This window comes from Bolinopsis microptera, chromosome 7 (assembly GCF_026151205.1).
Source record: "Bolinopsis microptera isolate Bmic1 chromosome 7, MBARI_Bmic_1.0, whole genome shotgun sequence".
NCBI lineage: Eukaryota > Metazoa > Ctenophora > Tentaculata > Lobata > Bolinopsidae > Bolinopsis > Bolinopsis microptera.
Window position 1 is genome coordinate 6,607,329 of NC_087078.1, and position 19,467 is coordinate 6,626,795.

General features: G+C 37.6%; 2 protein-coding genes across 9 annotated transcripts in view; one reads left to right on the plus strand and one right to left on the minus strand.

Moving 5' to 3' along the window:
- Nucleotides 1-19,467, minus strand: part of LOC134817766 (atrial natriuretic peptide receptor 1-like) — a 49,000-nt gene that overhangs the window by 13,280 nt on the left and 16,253 nt on the right. For 3 of the 8 annotated variants that reach the window (XM_063827086.1, XM_063827081.1, XM_063827084.1), the window contains exons 6-16: nucleotides 6,081-6,178; nucleotides 5,211-5,261; nucleotides 4,208-4,323; nucleotides 3,978-4,059; nucleotides 2,871-3,000; nucleotides 2,585-2,682; nucleotides 2,292-2,424; nucleotides 1,863-2,032; nucleotides 1,654-1,728; nucleotides 502-600; nucleotides 110-187 (exon numbers count right to left, since the gene is read on the minus strand). In XM_063827086.1, the coding sequence (XP_063683156.1) occupies nucleotides 110-187; nucleotides 502-600; nucleotides 1,654-1,728; nucleotides 1,863-2,032; nucleotides 2,292-2,424; nucleotides 2,585-2,682; nucleotides 2,871-3,000; nucleotides 3,978-4,059; nucleotides 4,208-4,323; nucleotides 5,211-5,261; nucleotides 6,081-6,178 (1,130 nt within the window). Of the gene's footprint in view, nucleotides 1-109; nucleotides 188-501; nucleotides 601-1,653; nucleotides 1,729-1,862; nucleotides 2,033-2,291; nucleotides 2,425-2,584; nucleotides 2,683-2,870; nucleotides 3,001-3,977; nucleotides 4,060-4,207; nucleotides 4,324-5,210; nucleotides 5,262-5,699; nucleotides 5,727-6,080; nucleotides 6,179-19,467 lie in introns of all 8 variants that reach the window. The other 5 variants (XM_063827087.1, XM_063827085.1, XM_063827082.1 and 2 more) reach the window with 4 other exon arrangements.
- LOC134817769 (solute carrier family 22 member 15-like) lies at nucleotides 9,415-12,327 on the plus strand. The gene is made up of 2 exons (XM_063827090.1): nucleotides 9,415-10,114; nucleotides 10,566-12,327. The coding sequence occupies exons 1-2, from the start codon at nucleotides 9,913-9,915 to the stop codon at nucleotides 11,990-11,992; spliced, it is 1,629 nt and encodes a 542-aa protein (XP_063683160.1). The 5' UTR covers nucleotides 9,415-9,912; the 3' UTR covers nucleotides 11,993-12,327.

Below are 19,467 nucleotides of genomic sequence, written 5' to 3' on the forward strand. Positions count from 1 at the left end.
CAGATTTCTAATGTTATTTATATGGTCTTAAAAGGCTTTCCATCAACTTATTTAAACTCAGAGGGAACCAGGTTATAGGCCCCATCTCTGATACAATATTGAAACTTACGGTGTTGAGTTCTCTCATAATAGTGTTGTTTACAGTGAGGTTCTGTCTTCTGAGGTACTTGACTGCTACTTGTTGTCGCTGTAAGGGGGAGGCACTGTCAGTTTACCGGCTTATTGTTGGTGGCAAAACTTTCTATTCTAATCTCATCAGAAGAATGACAGTTATATAATTCTTTTCAAATGTTTTATCAGAGAGTCCATTTCAAAATAATAAAAACTGGAATGAGAGACGGAGACCAAAAAGAAAGAAAAGGACGAAGTACTGCTGAGTATAAGTTATATCTTAGTAGTGGTATTATAAAACCTCAATTTATTATTATTATTAGGTAGCTAGACAAAACATGTATAATCAGAGTCACAACAACACAGCTACAAATAGGAGACCGAACTAACCCGGTAAACAGCCTTCATGAGAGTACCATCAACATCGTCAAAGTTCTGCGTCCCCATACTCTCAGGTCTGGAGCCAAGGAGTCGTGATCCTACTGTACTCTGGAGGGTGAGGCGTTATAGGATGCTCAGATGAGGCGTTACATGATGAGGCGTTACAGAGATGAGGTGTTACAGAGATGAGGTGTTACAGAGATGAGGTGTTACAGGATGAGGCGTTACATAAATGAGGCGTTACATAAATGAGGCGTTACAGAGATGAGGCGTTACAGAGATGAGGTGTTACAGAGATGAGGCGTTACAGAGATGAGGTGTTACAGAGATTAGGTGTTACAGTGATGAGGTGTCTCAGAGATGAGGTGTTACAGAGATGAGATGTTACAGAGATGAAGTGTTACAGAGATGAGGTGTTACAGAGATGAGGTGTTACAGTGATGAGGTGTTACAGAGATTAGGTGTTACAGAGATGAGGTGTTACAGTGATGAGGTGTTACAGAGATGAAGTGTTACAGTGATGAGGTGTTACAGAGATGAAGTGTTACAGAGATGAGGTGTTACAGAGATGAAGTGTTACAGAGATGAAGTGTTACATAGATGAGGTGTTACAGTGATGAGGTGTTACAGAGATTATGACACAGAGATGAGGTGTTACAGAGATGAGGTGTTACAGAGATGAGGTGTTACAGAGATGAGGTGTTACAGAGATGAGGTGTTACATACATGAGGTGTTACAGAGATGAGGTGTTACAGAGATGAGGTGTTACAAAGATGAGGTGTTACAAAGATGAGGTGTTACAGAGATGAGGTGTTACAGAGATTATAATGGATTTGATTCATATTATCAAGTTATTAAATGTTGGTAAATAGAATAAAGAGCTTCACACAGGTACAGGTGTAATTTGAAAGAGGCTGGAAATTTTGATAAGCCTATTTAGTCGATTAAACACGATCAAACTAGGATTAAACTCAAACGGAAAAAGGAAAGTTAAAAGGCATTTGGGTTGAAAGTTGAAATGTGTCTCGGTTGAGGAGCTGCGGAGATTCGAAAGGTATCTCATGAGAATGGAGATAGACTAGTGGTGACCAATACCAAAAACACAGGTTAATAGTGACCTGGTGAGTAACCAAAACAGTAACCAAAAAAACACTGGTAACCTGGACGCTCACATTAGAAGCTCTCCTGTGTGCGGGCACAACTCCAATTATAGCTGTAGTTTTAGCCATCATCGCCTACATAATGTTTATCGTCTACAGTCTACTGGAATTCAATGAGGTCATACTGGCTAGACAAGCGGAATTCAGTCTTCGACCGATAACGAAGTTTAATTTAAAACGTTTATAATTTTCTAGCAATAAACACTGACCCCGATGGCGTTCCCGACTCGATCCGTCTGAAAGTTCAGGTCACCATAGGCTATCTTCCAGGCAGTTTTGAGTTGAATCTGTTTGTTTCGGAACCAGAGAGCAACCCCGACAGCCCCCGCTACCACCAACAGACTTACGATACCCACAATAACCATCATAGTCACCATACCTGGAACGTAGTGGTTTTATTATCAAACTTAAAACGAGGTTATCACGAAGCCTGCTCCGGTATCAACAGAGATTTTCCGGTATTGACAGGACCAGTCTAGATATGTAAAACCACTAAATCAATCTTATATATGCAGCACCTGACAGACGGTATAATGTATATTGACCAGCATTATTTAGGGGAAACTAAATCTTCAGAAGGTACACTTACCTCTTTCTTCTAAACGAAAATAATCTCTATATTTAGAGGAAAAACTAACCTCTATCTTCAGAAGGACATAACTCGTTCTGGTCCCCACAATCGCTGATATCTTTGTACCGGTCACCAGGCCAGGTAATGAAACTACCCTCTACTGCTTTGAAACTGTTGTTTGTCACCTCACCTACTTCTTTCTGTGAATGGTATTAATAATAATAATATAGTGTTATGCGTTTTCAAAAGATTACATAATAACTGGGGAATACAAATTGCACTCAGAACCTAAAGTTGGAGTATTTCTCATGACAAATTTTCTGACAATCAAAATTTCTAAACAGTAAAAAGTTCTCCTACCAAAGTATAAACTCCGTTATCATCCATAAAGTTAAGAACGAGTGTGTCAGGGTTCAACACGTCCCCCCTCTCGTCTATACTGATCTGATTTATAATTCCTGACAGATAAAACATTAGGTCGGGGAAGATTTTTATTTGCACTTACAAGTTTAAGAACAACATGGTTAAGAACAACATGGTTAAAACAAAAACAATGTTTTAGATCCAAAACAATTCATTTCATTGACATCTTTCTAATATATAAATATTTTTGGCATCAGAAACAATTGCCTTAGTAAACACAAACCATTGAAAGTAAGGTTAGACATGTCGTTTTTAACAACTCTGCAATCCTCAGTGCCTTGTGTTATGGACTTGTTGAGACCCAGAGCGTAGAGCACGACCGCATCGTGCAGGTTAACAGCCAGACTATCAACCTGGATTAAACAGTCACATTCATATAGAGAGAAGAGACAAACCTTATTTATACTACTACTATTCGCGGCCAATTGTTGCTTACCAGTGCTTAATCTTTTTATACCCAGTCGGTTCGGTGTGTTTTGGTCCAGGCCTTGCAATTGCTAGCCCTGCCATGGCTCTCTAGCTTGGGCAGGTTTGACTTACATGTATATATATTGCTTACTCTTTGTCCCCATTATAAACTTGGTACAGAAACTTAAACTGAAATATCATGCAGGTTAACAGCCAGACTATCAACCTGAGTTAAACAGACAGATCTATATAAAGAGGAGAGATAAATTGTATTAATACTACTACTATTCGTGGCCCTGTTGCTTACCAGTGCTTACTCTTTGTCCCCATTATAAACTTAGTACAGAAACTTAAACTGAAATATCATGCAGGTTAACAGCAACTTGGGTTAAACAGTCAGATCTATATAAAGAGGAGAGATAAATTGTATTAATACTACTACTATTCGTGGCCTTGTTGCTTACCAGTGCTTACTCTTTGTCCCCATTATAAACTTAGTACAGAAACTTAAACTGAAATATCATGCAAGTTTACAGAATAAACAGTTGCACTGTGCAGTGGAAGACAACCGTTACAATATGCATATTGCATAATCACCTATTCATGATCTGATTTCGGCTTTTAAATGTGTGTTATGATTAATGATTATATATCTCATGTTGACTCCGACGTTATCGTGATATGATGATTTTTTTGTTACTGATGTGTTTGTCCAGTCTAGTCATGGTTATATTACTGCATTAATATGGTTGGAACTGACACCGTTTTCTTTTTAGCTTATTCGTTACCTTGCAATAATTAAGCTTACCAACGCTTAATTAATCGGGGTTTTACTATACCTTTCGTTATTAAATGAACAATATTTTTATCAAATAAACGTAAATAAACTGAAACTAAAACCGAAACTAAAACTGAGACTAACGTCCTCTGGAGATTGTGTGGCTGATTTCATGACCTGACTTCCATCAACTTCAACGTCCAATCTCTTCTTAAACACATCTTCTCTGAAGATGATTGTATCAATGTCTTGTTCATCGTCACTGCGTCACAGTTAAATAACTCTATTCAAACAAATACTGATAATCAAAGTTGGTCAGATTGCAATAGTATTTGAGATTTGTCTAATATCGTGTTACTAAGATTGGTACTTACCTGAAGCTTTTAAAAGCAAGGTTAGTAGAAGCGATACCAAAGTTGAAGGAGATAAGACCCTGCAGTACACCCAGATCGAGGGCATTACTTCCATCAGGCATCATAGAGGATGTCACCTGGTATACCGTACAGTTACCAAAAGATACTTAACTTGGTTACCTTAAATACGAGACAGTTGCTAAAGGTTGCTTTGGATGATAACTGATACTTTTGGTTGGTAACTAAGCTTTCATTGGGGTTAGAAACCTGAATAGACGCAGACATGTTGTTATAATCAAGCATAGCTGTTCATATAACTCTGCTTCCAAGCTTGATATTGTTTGAACAATAAATAATTTTGATAATACATCACAGACACATCACACACGTTCACTTCACAGAATACTAGGACACTGTTTTATAGCATATCACTTTATAGCATATCACTTTATAGCATATCACAACAGGAAATAAAGAATCATGCGATAGCAGAGTGCTTCAAATGAATAAAGTAGTGAAATAAGAATATTCACTCATGCTTTGGTAAGAGCAAAGAAAAGCAGGATAAAGTGATTTGATTTTTATCAGTTAGATTATATCAGTCAGCAATATCGAGATGCTATGCTATATTCCTCTTTTTGGGATCATAAAGGTTTGACTTGTCGTCACTTTTAAAGTTGTAATGAGGCATATCATGCTTAGGTCTTTTTACTTTAACCGATCGTTCAATACAGTAAAACATCCAAATTTTGTTCAGTTCACAGTTGATCAAAGCGCTGCATACCGGCTGATAGAATTGACATATTTCAAAGACTGGATCTGGAATATTCGTTGACAAAAAAATCTAACTTACATTATATTAGATTCATTAGTCTGGAAATTTTCTGGACGACAAATTAAATTTAATCTGGGAAGTTTTACTGTATTTTACTGAGTTAAGAAAAGGAGATTTGGTTACACAGCTGTCATTCCCGCCTGCATGCCCAGCATAGTATAGCATTCTTTATCCCGTATATAAACTCACTGATTTTGATTCAAATGTGTACCCTGCACTCTGTAAGTCTACAAGGGAACTCTGAAATCGGTTAGTTGAAAGTATTTTGTGCTGAGAGTATAAACACTCCACTCACCGTTTTATATCTGAGATTTCAGCCTCTAATATTTATAGATTTGATGCTGAGTACAGTCAAACCAGATATAACCAAATTAGAGATGTTACTGTTAAATAAATGCTGATATTAAGCTTTAAGTTCACTCGATTTTAAAGTTTAAGAAAGTTTTACAAAGTTCGTAGTTTAAGAAGGTTAAAAAAGTTCAATAAAGTTTATCGAAGCTCCAAGTTTGTTTAAGTTCAAAGTTCACAGATCATTCAGATTAATGAAATAAAGATTCATTGAAGTGTTGAAACTAAAATTAAAATTCACCAGAATAGAGATTTTAATAGATCTCGAAGTTCATTACAATTCAGAGTTCATAAAGCTTAAAGTTTCTCACCCTAAAATTGTAAACTTACGAAAGTTGATTGACCTGTCTTTCCTGACTGGTTGTAATAGTCAAGACTTACTTTTGTAATAGTCAAAATTTAATTTTTGATAAAATGAACTTTGTTTAAAAATCAAAACTTAATTATCAGCAAAACTTACTTTTGTAATAGTCAAAACTTACTTTTTAATAAAATCTACTTTGTTTAATAGTCAAAACTTGTAAAATTGGAATTATATTTTAAATTATCCAAAGTGTTGAATTACATTCGTCCTTTTAACGTTAAGTGCTTGACAAAAAAATACACTTTGCCTTAGCCTAATCGATTATCAAATATGTTGACAAAAACGGGAGAAACGCGGCAATTACTCCATAAGAGGAGATTCAAAGTTAATGAAGATTGAAGACTGACCTCCATTCCAAAGTACAGGTACCCGTTTAACATGTTGAGGTCTTTTGCTCGCTCCATTATCGTGCGAATTGCCGAGATGTAACACGCCAGAAACACGACTGAAATTAAAATAGGGGTTATTTTGTTGTGATATATTTATATGTAATGTAAGATTATTAGTACATAATATAAAATATTTATTATATTCAATATGATATTGATTTAAATTATATATTTGACATATAAATATATATTATGTATGTTTGTAATAGGCTCTGTTCTCTGATACTCATTGCCTTACTAGTTACAGTCCGTTTCTAATTTATTACTTTCTAATTGAAAACTTTCTTCAGATATTTTATAGCTGCAGTTGTGTTCTTATATCATCACTTCAGTTCTTCAATTTCATTAACTTAAGAGGAGCTTTATTATTTTAGCGAAAAATTGTCAAGCTATGCAGTAATTTCATTAGTGTAGTTGATGATATTTCTTAATCAGCTCACTGTGTTATCAGGGTAACAAGCTTGAACCATGACTGAAGGGGGTTCAACATAGCAAACCTGTCCTTCATTTGTAAATGTTCTAAGTAGTCATATATAAAATATTATGGTATGAAAGTGGAAGAAGCAGCTTCACCGGTGAATATTGTCGCAGGTCATGCATACTTTAGCAGAGAGAGGAGTAACATATTATCGGAGGCGCGCCTCAAAGTCCACTTTAAAGTAATATACAACAGATGTCTCGACCAGTTATTAGTTGACATTCTTAGTTAACAGGTCAGTTGCTTATAATATTATTAACAACAATAATATATTAATATATTGTGCCTAGTTTTCCTGTTGTCAGAGAGTCTATCATTCGACTGTTAAAATTGTACGTCTTAATATTTTAAATGTTGATAAATTTTCGGTTTCAGGCCATCTAACAGGTGTAAACCCAAAAGTAGAAGTTTAACGCCACTATAGTCTACACATATCATAGTTTGCATACATGCTTCATATCGCTTTAAATTTTTAAATATTCAGATTATTTCGATGAGGTTTTAAATTATCCCTATACTTCTGAGGTGGTGACAGCTACTTTTCGTTTAAACTTAATTTCTAATTCAAAATAATTCTTTAATTATAAATATCAACCTTTCCAGTTTCCATTACTTTTGTTAAGAGCACCTTATACCGTAGTAACTGTAGTAACCTTAGTGACCGTAGTAACCTTATACCGTAGTAACTTATACCGGTTACCAGTTCCACCTAATAACCAGAATACTGCGTTCAGTGATAATGAATATCGCATCAGTTTGGCGTTTAAGATTGTAATGGGATCCCGTAAAAAGTCCTGCAACAGAAAATTATACTACATTCATCAATTTAACGCATTCCAGAGTGGAGCAATTTGACCTGCATATCAGGTCATTTATAAATATACGATAACTTGCTGTCATGGTTTCTGAGTGGTAACTGGAAATTACCTCCTTCCACCAGGTTTTGATTTTACGATTGTACACCTTCACGTCACTTGAGAGACATTTTTAGCAACTTTCCAGAGCATTTAGTTCACTATTTATGTTAGTCAGGTATACGATTAATGTAATAGATAGTTTCGCTATTATTTATATATTATTATATATACGGATATTGGATAATGGATATGTTCATTTGAAGTTGAGGATATTGGTAAACACAAAAATAATAATCGAGCATGCTTACAAGTTCTCAACAATTCCAACTATAATGAAAACTGCTGACGTGAAAGAAAATGTATTCAACTTCTACTAAGACTTGTGTGATGAAATCGACATCTCTTGCCCATATTCTATATGGACACATTCAGGTCATAAAATAATGCTAGACTGTTCAACATTCTTTGTCAGTGTGTCCTAAACATCTCTCATATATAGCCCTTAAACATTTACCTGGTGGCACTGTTTAACAACAAAAAAACCGTAAATAATAGTCACATGGAACTATCCTATCAACTGGATATTTTAAAATTTGGTCAAGCATGGCAGCAATTAGGGGCCATATTAACTCTTTCACATATTTATAGCATAACGAAGTTTACATCTCGCTGCCGGCCCAATTTAAGCAATATCTCTTCTCCTGATTAGGATCGTCACGTGAAAAAGCTTATCTAAGTATCTAGAGGATGAGACGAATATCCTAACCGTTGAGCCGTTGAGGGTTTATATAGTTCCAAAGTGTGACAAAGTTAGCTACAGTATGCTATTTAATAGGGTTACTAATATTTTATTTATATCCTCAACTTCAAAATCAAATGAACATGTCCATACACCTTCAATAATCTTTAAAATGGGTGTTATCAGGCAACTTTACTTTACTGTTTTTAACGCGGTAGTGGCCTGGTTCCGCAGCTTTTGGCACGATGTTTTTAAAATTGTATCTTCAATCAGGTTTCATCTGGTTTCTTATTCGTCCAGCTCCGCGTCCTTTAGTCCGTGTTATAGATCCAGCCAGCCAAACCCTCACAATCCAGTCATGTGACATTTTTTACTCATAAATAGTCGCATTAATTTATTCAGCTCCGTCCTTCAGCTTTATTTCCTATCTTCAGCTCCATTTCCTATCTGGTTTAACAGTCTCAGCCAGTCTCACTCGGACTCGTCCTGCCATATCTTTCTAATGATTTACACTCTCGTAGTACAGGTCTAAGCTACTGTCTGCCATTCTAGAGTCCGGCGAACTATATTGCGTACTGACAGCTCAGTCGAGCATTCGTTCACATTATCTTGGAATCTGTTAGACCCTAGTGGGCTTACGTTCACGTTATTTTGAAATCTCTTAGTGGCCATAGTGGTTTTACTTTTTCAGGACAGCCGAGAGTATGTCCCATAACGTAGCACCGAGCACCTTGCCTAGAAATATGGTCTGTTATATCCCGAACCTGTGTGGCTTGATCATTGACCCAACCAAATTAAGTGATAATCGTGGATTTAGGTTTATTTTTTGCGGTCTTAACTTTAAGTTTATCCCAAAAATTAAGATAAGATGATTTGTGAATTTGTCGCAGTCATCAAACGTTTCAGTTTGCAAATCTAAACAACTAACGCAAATCATATTTAATTAAAAATAAAAACAAAACTTCCTTTCAGCCATATTACCAGTGATAATATTCACAATCTGACAAACTTCACACCCACGCTAATGACAGGGAGTAATCCAAATGAAATATAATATCACTCTACCTACACACTCCATACCCCTCTATAAGCATCTATTCTCCACAGTCCTCACTAATACGATTTTGGGTAAGCAATTCCTTCCTTAGAAGAGTTGTTTATCACAAATTCGATACAACTCCCTGCCTCACTCACACAATGGTCAAAATAGAAATACTAAAATAGAATATGCAGCGACTACATATTAGTATGAGAGTTTCTTTCTGGTTTTACTTTGTTCCGATGGTGTTATCATATATGCGGATTTGTTGTTATATGCTGATATGTTTACACCGATTGCCTTTCAAAGAAAACGTTAAACATGCACACATTCCTCAACACACTAAATATTTCTAATACCTACTTTCGGTAGAATTACAGAATTGATTATTCACGAGCATCTGGATTGAATAAAACAATGGTGCTTACAATAAAATATTTCCATGTTCATAATTATCCCATAAAATCTTAAACCAATAAGAACCAACACCCTGTACCAGTAACCAGACTCTCGATCGTCAGTGTCTAAGTGTGTACCAGCTTACTTATCTGCCTGTAATACGTCGCTGTAGCAGGACGGCATTGCAATCATCTGCGTATTTTGTTTTGTCTGTATTGTAAATTTGCCTACTGTCATATTGTCACTAGTTTATCTATCCCGAAGGTAGCAAATATCATATGGGGGATGAAGATCAGGAGAAAATGGTTGGAGAGACGGAGGAGTCTGCCCCGTTAGTGGCAGAGAAAAGGATTGTTAGCAGTGATGATTTGATAGAGGAGCTGGTTAGGAACCGGAGCTGGAAGTACACTGGCCTGGTCATGTCTTTGATGATAGTGTGGCTGGGAGGACCTACCACTCTCTACCTTACTTCATTTGCAGGTTACTAGAGTTACTATTGGGTTACTAGAGTTACTATTGGGTTACTTCATTTGCAGGTTACTAAAGTTACTATTTGGTTGCTAGAATAAGTATTGGGTTACTAGAGTTACTATTGGGTTACTAGAGTTATTATTTGGTTGCTAGAGTTACTATTTGGTTGTTAGAGTTACTATTGGGTTACTAGAGTCACTATTGGGTTGCTAGAGTTACTATCGGGTTACTAGAGTTACTATTGGGTTACTAGAGTTACTATTGGGTTGCTAGAGTTACTATTTGGTTGCTAGAGTTACTATTGGGTTACTAGAGTTACTATTGGGATACTAGAGTCACTATTGGGTTACTAGAGTTACTTAAAGGTTACTAGATTTAACGACAATATTATTAACGTTTATTTTGAATTGATATGGTCAGTATTTTCAGCTGCTTAATGTAATAAAATGATCTATCCCAGGTATTGATCCAAAAGAAACCAACACCTGGGTCTGCAAATCTGAAAAATGCCTGAACTTGACGACTGCTAATTCCTCAATACTTGAAGTGTTTCCTTGCAAAATGATCGAAATCGTGGACGGCAAAGAAGAACTGGTTCTCGAAGCGGCTGACATAGAATGGAAGCTCAATCACACCTCATTTTCAGCGGAATTTGATTTGTACTGCGATGTTGGATCCCGAAAGGCCCAAAAAACCTTGTTATCATCTATATACTTTGCCGGGGCACTAACAGGGCTTATAATAGGTGGATACTTGCTTGATAAGATAGGTCGAAAGAAGAGTGCGATCATTGGCATCGTTATAGGAGGAGGGGCTCTTTTAGCCGGGATATTCTGCCACAGCTATTTTCTCCTACTTGCTATGAGATACTTTATCGGATTAGGTAACTACTTAACTTCAACAGCAATGTACATCCTAACCGTAGAGCTTGTGACAGCTAAACCGAGGAATTTACTAAACGGCTGGACTGGGCTGATGTGGGCACTTGGGTATCCTATTGCCGCTGCTGTTGGATACTTCGTCACTGATTGGAACTACATGTTTCTGGCAGCTCTTATTGTTTTCCTACTCTCCACAATACAGGTTTTCGTCTGCATAGAGTCCCCCAGATTTTACCTGATGAACAACGACGTGGCGGCAGCAAAGGCAGCCTTCCAAGCTCTGGCGGACCTAAGCAACTTTGACATGGAACTTGAAAAGGTGGAGATCTCTGACGAATCGAAAGCAAAAGAGTTGGAACAGAGCACGAAGCAGCAGCTGATAGATCTGATAAAGTATCCTGCCCTCCGTTTAGAAACTGCCATGCTCATGATGCTCTGGACGTTCGTGGCCATGTTTTACTACGGGTTCAACTTTGGGTGGGAGGCGCTGGCTCCTGACATGTACCTAGGATACGTAATGGGTGGAGTGGGGGAGATCATTGCGTACGCCCTGACTATCCCTCTGATAGCCTGGCTCGGAAGGAGGAGAGCCATGGCTGTCATGTTTGTAGGGGCCGCTCTGAGCTACCTTCTAGCTATACCTGATGTGCCGATTCTGGGTGAATATTCGATGGAGAACATCATGTGCTTGCTTGGGATTGTGTTCGTGTCTGGAACCTTCTCTGGAGTGTATATGTGGACAACAGAGATAGCACCGACCTCTCATGTGGGCCTAGTGTTCTGCCTTTCATCTGGTTCTGCCAGGATCGGCTCCTTCATCGGTCCTTATATCTTCAACAACTTGTATCCTAAAACCCACAAAGCGGTGCCTCTAGGCCTTCTGGCTGTTATCGCTGTTGTCTGTGTGCTGGGTTCCTTCCTGCTGGTGGAGACTGGAGATAAGACGATGGCGCTAACTCCTCAAGACATAGAGGAACGGCGAAAGGGCTACAAGCACCAGATCTAACGATAAAGAAACTTAGGGAATAGAGTTATAATTTTACTTAGACTGGAGATAAGACTGGATATTTTACTTATGGCTTATGAATGACGTGGTATGTAGAACATTCAAATCAGTCGGATCTTATTGAAGTTTTGCTCCTTTATTCTATTCTAAAGATGTTGCATACATGATGAAATGTGCAGCTTAAATTTTAAAATTAATAAATGATTATTCAATGCATCACGCCATCACATTGTATTTACCTTAGTCGGTAATATTATGGATGTTAAAAATATGCACCGATATAAATATGGTTCTTTGGCCCGAAAAGAACCAAATTTGACCCCCCACAATTTTAACTGCGACTTTCCTTTCGTAATAAAATTTCAAATCGAAAATATTGATCAAATTATTTTCGCAATTATAACCACATTGCCGCTTTCACAACAAATTTAATATTTTTTCATTAGACATCCGATCCCTATCAGGTGTTAAAGTTGTCAATTAAATCAATGTTTATCACAAAATGCGATCGAAAATAGAAATAAAATCGTAGCAAGTCTCAGATCTCTGGTAGTTCCAATTTCTTATCGATGCTACTATCTTCTTGTATTATTCATCTGAAGTTGCTGATCTGAAATTTAAATTGAAATTGTTCCTAGTTAACCACTCAAATTGAAAGGATGGGGGCCGGGGGGAATAGTAGACAAATCGGACTTTTTGAACCAGAACTAACTTCAATTCAGCAAACAATAACGTAAGCATACTTCTGGACGTGAATGAAAGAAACGTTTAGCATATTATGACTGATTTACCAAAAGGAACACTAAAATTTGACTCGGGGGGTTAAATTATGGGGGGTAAAAATATGGACTGTTATAAATATGGTTCTTTGGCCTGAAAAGGACCAAATTAGACCCCGCCATAATATTAGCGACTAAGGTAATGAACAAAACTTTAACGCTCTTTTATGTTAACACAATATGATAATAATTATACGTATACAATATATATGAATAAGTTGAATTAATTGAATTATAGATAAAATAGGAACTATGTTTTCTATAACTTTCAAAATTCCCAGTTGGAAATTTGATGTACAAGCCTAAAATTCCTAATGAGACTAGTTTAACACGCGGGGTACAAATATTGTGATCCAATAACCCCATTTTTAGACTACAAATAATTGTTTTGATGTTACGATTAAAAAACATTTCGAAATGAGAATACCTACTAATTAATTACAGTTACCTTATGATTGATGTGTTTTGATATGTCAAGTATTCTTATATAATGTTTATTTAATGATATCACTTATTTTGCTCTTAAATTCAAACTCTGCGTTTTCTCTTGGCGACAAATTTATTCAATGTTTTAATCAAAAAAGGTGGGAATTTAAAACAATGTTTTCGTCGGTGACGGGGGGGGTACCAATGGCATAAAATGGCATAAATGGCATACGTTTTATGGCATAAATGGAAATTTTGATTGGCCAATTCTCCATTTATGCCATGAATTTAGGTCTTCATATTTGACTTTAAATTCGCAAATTATTATTAGTACTTGAATAAGAGACATGTTTCATGCTTTATAACGCTTGGAATGATCGTTAAAGATTCATATGACAAATAAAGAAAATAGAAATGTATTATATCAAAAATGGCATAAATGGCATACGTTTTATGGCATAAATGGAAATTTTTATTGGCCAATTCTCCATTATGCCATTTATGCCATTGGTACCCCCCCTCGGTGACACACTATTTAAAATATCAACCACCGACCTTGATTTTATATTTTATTTGACTCGATCAGGATCCTTTGTTACACTTCAGTTGACACTAACTAATGACTTAGCTAACAAACGAATATACAAAGGGAAAGATACTGAATATTAAACATTATACAACGGTGGACCAACCCCATGGGTCATTGGTGATAGAATAACTGTTATAGGATCTACATTTTTGTAAATGGAATTTCCCGAAATGTAGGCCGGCCATGAAGGAGAAGATCTTTAAGATTAGACAAACTAAGATTTTTATTCTAGCTTTCGCGACAGTTTATTACCTCTGTATTCTGTTGACGGGAGTTTTATAAGATCACCTTGTGTATGATGAATTTAAGTTTGACTGATCTGAACGGAATTGGACGTGACATAAACAATGACTCAGATCTTTAAAATTCGAAGGATTAACATCGGAAATTTAAGTCACAAAAACAGGGTTAACGGACAATTTCGGTTCGTCATTTTGTCGGAGATTTCTCATTTAAACAATTATTGGATATAGCATATCGAGCTTATTGAATCATTATCAAGTAAGTGCAAATATCAGGTTGAACAGGAATTATCCACAAAGCGGTGCCTCTAGGCCTTCTGGTTGTTATCACTGTTGTATGGGTTCTGGGTTTCTTCTTGTTGGTGGAGACCGGAGACAGCGCTAACTGTGCAGGACATAGATAAACGTAGAAAGCACCAGATCTAGCGTTAAAGAAACTTAGATGAATTATACTTCCTTTAGACTTGGACTATTGAAAGACTAGAGATATTTCTTTTAACTTATGAAAAGAATTTTTTAATTTTAATTTCTCTTAGTTAGTTTAAAAACTTTACTTATAAGTAAATCTTTTTTGACTATGCGTAAGTCAGCGAGGTTTTCATAGAAATCTTCTGTCGAAATCATCAGCTGATTAATCCCGAAAACTGCAATCCAACGGCAATGCAACTATCTAAAAGAACCTCACGGAGTTGGCAAGTAACTCGGACCGACTGCTTCATATTTAGAAGCTTAGTCAAAATATTAACACTAACAAACAGATAGTTTGAACTAGTAACCAGTGACATGTAACTAATGAACAAGATATGATTGTGGGAAATTGGTAGATCACCGACCGGCTATAAGCCGGTTATAAGCCGGCTATAAACCGGCTTATAGCCGGCTACAATTTTTATAGCCGGCTATAAGCCGGCTTATAGCCGGTTAGTAGCCGCTTACATTTGTTGTTGAGCGACGGCTATTAGCCGGTTATAAGCCGGCTATTAGCCGTTTAGGCATCGGCTATAAGAAATTCAGTGAAAACGGCTATTAGCCGGTTATAAGCCGGCTATTAGCCGTTTAGGTATCGAAAGTGGTTATAAGCCGGCTATAAGATATTAATTCAACCACATCGTACTGAACGATAGTCAGGAGCCGGCTATAAGAAATTCAGGGAAACCGGCTATTAGCCGGCTATAAGCCGTTTAGGTATCAAAAGTGGTTATAAGCCGGCTATAAGCCGGCTATAAGATATTAATTCAACCACATCGTACTGAACGATAGTCAGGAGCCGGCTATAAGAAATTCAGGGAAACCGGCTATTAGCCGGTTATAAGCCGGCTATTAGCCGGCTATAAGCCGTTTAGGTATAAAAAGTGGTTATAAGCCGGCTATAAGATATTAAAGGACCAGTTAACTGAAAAATTTGTAGTCTCCAATTTGGCTAAGATTTAATTCAGCTGTGACAAACTGGTAAAGAATCGTATCGCCGAAAGAACCAACTCTCTAGCGTACGTGTAACGCGTGTTATTGCAATAATAAGCTGTGGCCTCGTGACGTCATAAAGTCCCTCAGTGCGCGCTTGCATAGCGTAATACATTGCAAATGTTTATCATCGTCAATAAAACACGTGTAACTCACTCAAATTTTAGAATTATGACTATTACCCTAGTTCTCCAAAATCCTTATAGTTTTGGCTATCATCCTAACTAAAGGAATAGCTGATTGGATGTACAGTGCTCACGTCATGATTTTAAACAGTGACATAATTTCTTGAACAGTGGCGGGTGAATGTACGGTTAGAAAGTTTCTGCTATTACAACTTATGTCATATAATGTGATAATTTTGGATTGTTTTCATTGCTTAATTACACAAGCAGGGAGACTGTACCGATTATTTTTCCCCAGTCCATGAAACTCTAACGAATTTAGAAAGGATCTAGATAAGTAGGAGTTTGTTCAATTCCGAGAGCAATTATATTTATATCATAGCGAAATTTCTAACTTTAATCGGCATGTGTCAGCCAGTACAGGAGACAAGAAGTCTGGCTACTTTACGGCCGTTCCTCTGGGACCATTAGTAGAAGTAGCTTCTATCAGAACAGTGCCGTGGGAACAGAATTCCCGCCAAAATACCCGGTCTACCAAATAGTAATACTGATTGGTGTGTACGGTGTGCGGTGTGTTTTGAATTAGACTTACGGCTTACCTAGTTGTTATCCTAATTGTATTATCATCGGTACATAACATAAATAAACTACTGGTAAGTTTAAATACCAAGTGCAAACGTGTTCAGTCAATCGACCCACTGAACAACTATAGAATTTCCAAGACCCTATTATTCTCTGGCCATATATTACGGCACGATCGATTGTTAGGTGGCTAAACTACCAACGTTAATCTATACAATTCTAAAACTATGAGCTAGCACTTTAATCTAAAAATACACTTTTTATATTACTCCTGATTTTTACATTTCACGTAAAACATTGTCGCCACAGGTTGATCATGGACACTAACAGCTTAATTTGAGATAAATGACATATGAGTTTCTCTAAAGTTAACTCTAAAGTTGTGTAGTCCAGTCATTTATGGACATTTATGGAAATGAACCTGCAAATGTTCAAATCGAGCATGTCCATCGGGGAACTCTAATCATTACAGACAAATGGAAAGGGTACCTCCACCTCGACAAGCATGGCTACCGGCACGAGGACGTTAACCATTCGAGAGGATTTGTGAACCCCACAACCGGAGCTCACACCAATGGAATAGAGGGATCCTGGTTCCACGCTAAACGACACATGAGACGGGGACAAGGAAAGACGCGCACAGATTCTTTGGCAATGGGAGCAGCTCTACAGGAGTATATGTGGCTAAAGAAACAACATATCACCAGATCCGATGCTGATTGTAGAAGACTTTTCTTCAGGGAATTGCCGCTTTTGTTTGACAGAATTTTTAGTTAAAAATTGAATTGTTGTATTTAATAATCATTTGACAAATGTGTGAACATCCCTAACAGCGGAGTCTCACTGATATTGAATCTAGTCTACAATAATTACTAGTCTACAATAATTACTATGTCTACAATTACTATGTTCATTTTTCCTAAGTTTCTTATAGCCGGCTCCTGACTATCGTTCTTCGCCATGAAAATGAGTTAATATCTTATAGCAAATTACCCGCAGGCGTAACTGGTTACAATGACAACCGTTACACAAATTACCCGCAGTTCAGTACCATGACATTGAGTTTATATCTTATAGCCGCCTTATAGCCGGCTTATAGCCGGCTTATAACCACTTTTGATACCTAAACGGCTTATAGCCGGCTAATAGCCGGCTTATAACCGGCTAATAGCCGGTTTCCCTGAATTTCTTATAGCCGGCTCCTGACTATCGTTCAGTACGATGTGGTTGAATTAATATCTTATAGCCGGCTTATAGCCGGCTTATAACCACTTTTGATACCTAAACGGCTTATAGCCGGCTAATAGCCGGCTTATAACCGGATAATAGCCGGTTTCCCTGAATTTCTTATAGCCGGCTCCTGACTATCGTTCAGTGCGATGTGGTTGAATTAATATCTTAAAGCCGGCTTATAGCCGGCTTATAGCCGGCTAATAGCCGTTTTCGCTGAATTTCTTATAGCCGGCTCCTGACTATCGTTCAGTACGATGTGGTTGAGTTAATATCTTATAGCCGGCTTATAGCCGGCTTATAGCCGGCTTTTAACCACTTTCAATACCAAAACAGCTAATAGCCGGCTTATAACCGGCTAATAGCCGTCGCTCAACAACAAATGTAAGCGGCTATAAGCCGGCTTATAGCCGGCTTATAACCGGCTTATAGCCGGTCGGTGATCTACCAATTTCCCATCATTGTTTATGAGTGCCTGGCATGGTAGCAAAATATTCACCCCTCACGTCATATTAAGATCGATTAAAACTTATTTCAAAGAGTCTTGGAAGTTGGAACTTGTACATTAACTCTTCTCAGAAACTAGATTTTTACCGCAATCTAAAATCAAGCTTTGGGGAAGAGATCACGTGATTAGGTACATTGACAGGGCAAATACCGTCAGACTCCGCATAAGTGCGCAGCGGCTGGAGGTTGAATTACCTCATCGGTCATAATTATCACGGACATTACTTTAAATCAATGGTTTACGTTCTTTTTGCTTTTTTGTGAATTCGACCACTGTTGAAACTGCATATTTATTGAGGATAGCTTTACAAATAAGAGGGTCAGTAAATAAAATTACCACATGTGTTTCTCTCACTCACTTTCGATAAGACACATTGGAAATTCTTACTTCCATAAGATTCGGAATAGTCCAATCAGTAACTACTAAAAAGAAGTGCAGCAAATTTGGCGAAAAAAAACAACACACACACCCCTTCCGAGCACGCATTGCAAAGGGGAGGCCTGCCAGTGCCCTTGGCCTCCCTGGCTACGTGCCTGGTTAGAATGCAGTGTTACATATTTTTAATTAAGGACTTACGTAGATTTTGTGTAATTAATCTTCATTAGGGATGGAAAATTGACATAGCTCTGCACCCGTGTCAATATGTTCATTATATGCAAGCCTCTTGATTTATAATCACCGAGTCTAGTAATTGTTTAAGAGAGTTCTCTGGCAGTTACGAAACTCGAGAGACTGTGGGATACTGAAGGGAAAGGAAGAAGTTCTAACGAGCTCTTCTCAAACACAAGGATATATTCTTGTGAACTCGGCTAGTATATATGAAACATTTGTCGTGGAGTTGTAGAGGGAGTTATGTGCCTCGCCGGGCTAAAGTAGTGGATGACCTTGCTGTACGGCAAGTTAAACAAGGATCTGAAATTACTAGGTTCCGTACAGACTCAGCTCTGCACCCGTGTCAATATGTTCATTATATGCAAGCCTCTTGATTTATAATCACCGAGTCTAGTAATTGTTTAAGAGAGTTCTCTGGCAGTTACGAAACTCGAGAGACTGTGGGATACTGAAGGGAAAGGAAGAAGTTCTAACGAGCTCTTCTCAAACACAAGGATATATTCTTGTGAACTCGGCTAGTATATATGAAACATTTGTCGTGGAGTTGTAGAGGGAGTTATGTGCCTCGCCGGGCTAAAGTAGTGGATGACCTTGCTGTACGGCAAGTTAAACAAGGATCTGAAATTACTAGGTTCCGTACAGACTCAGCTCTGCACCCGTGTCAATATGTTCATTATATGCAAGCTTCTTGATTTATAATCACCGAGTCTAGTAATTGTTTAAGAGAGTTCTCTGGCAGTTACGAAACTCGAGAGACTGTGGGATACTGAAGGGAAAGGAAGAAGTTCTAACGAGCTCTTCTCAAACACAAGGATATATTCTTGTGAACTCGGCTAGTATATATGAAACATTTGTCGTGGAGTTGTAGAGGGAGTTATGTGCCTCGCCGGGCTAAAGTAGTGGATGACCTTGCTGTACGGC

Coding starts and splice junctions, on each gene's coding strand:
- LOC134817769 (XM_063827090.1), top strand. CDS start 9,913: ATGGGGGATGAAGATCAGGAGAAAATGGTTGGAGAGACGGAGGAGTCT. Junction 10,115..10,565: donor CTACCTTACTTCATTTGCAG/GTTACTAGAGTT, acceptor GATCTATCCCAG/GTATTGATCCAAAAGAAACC.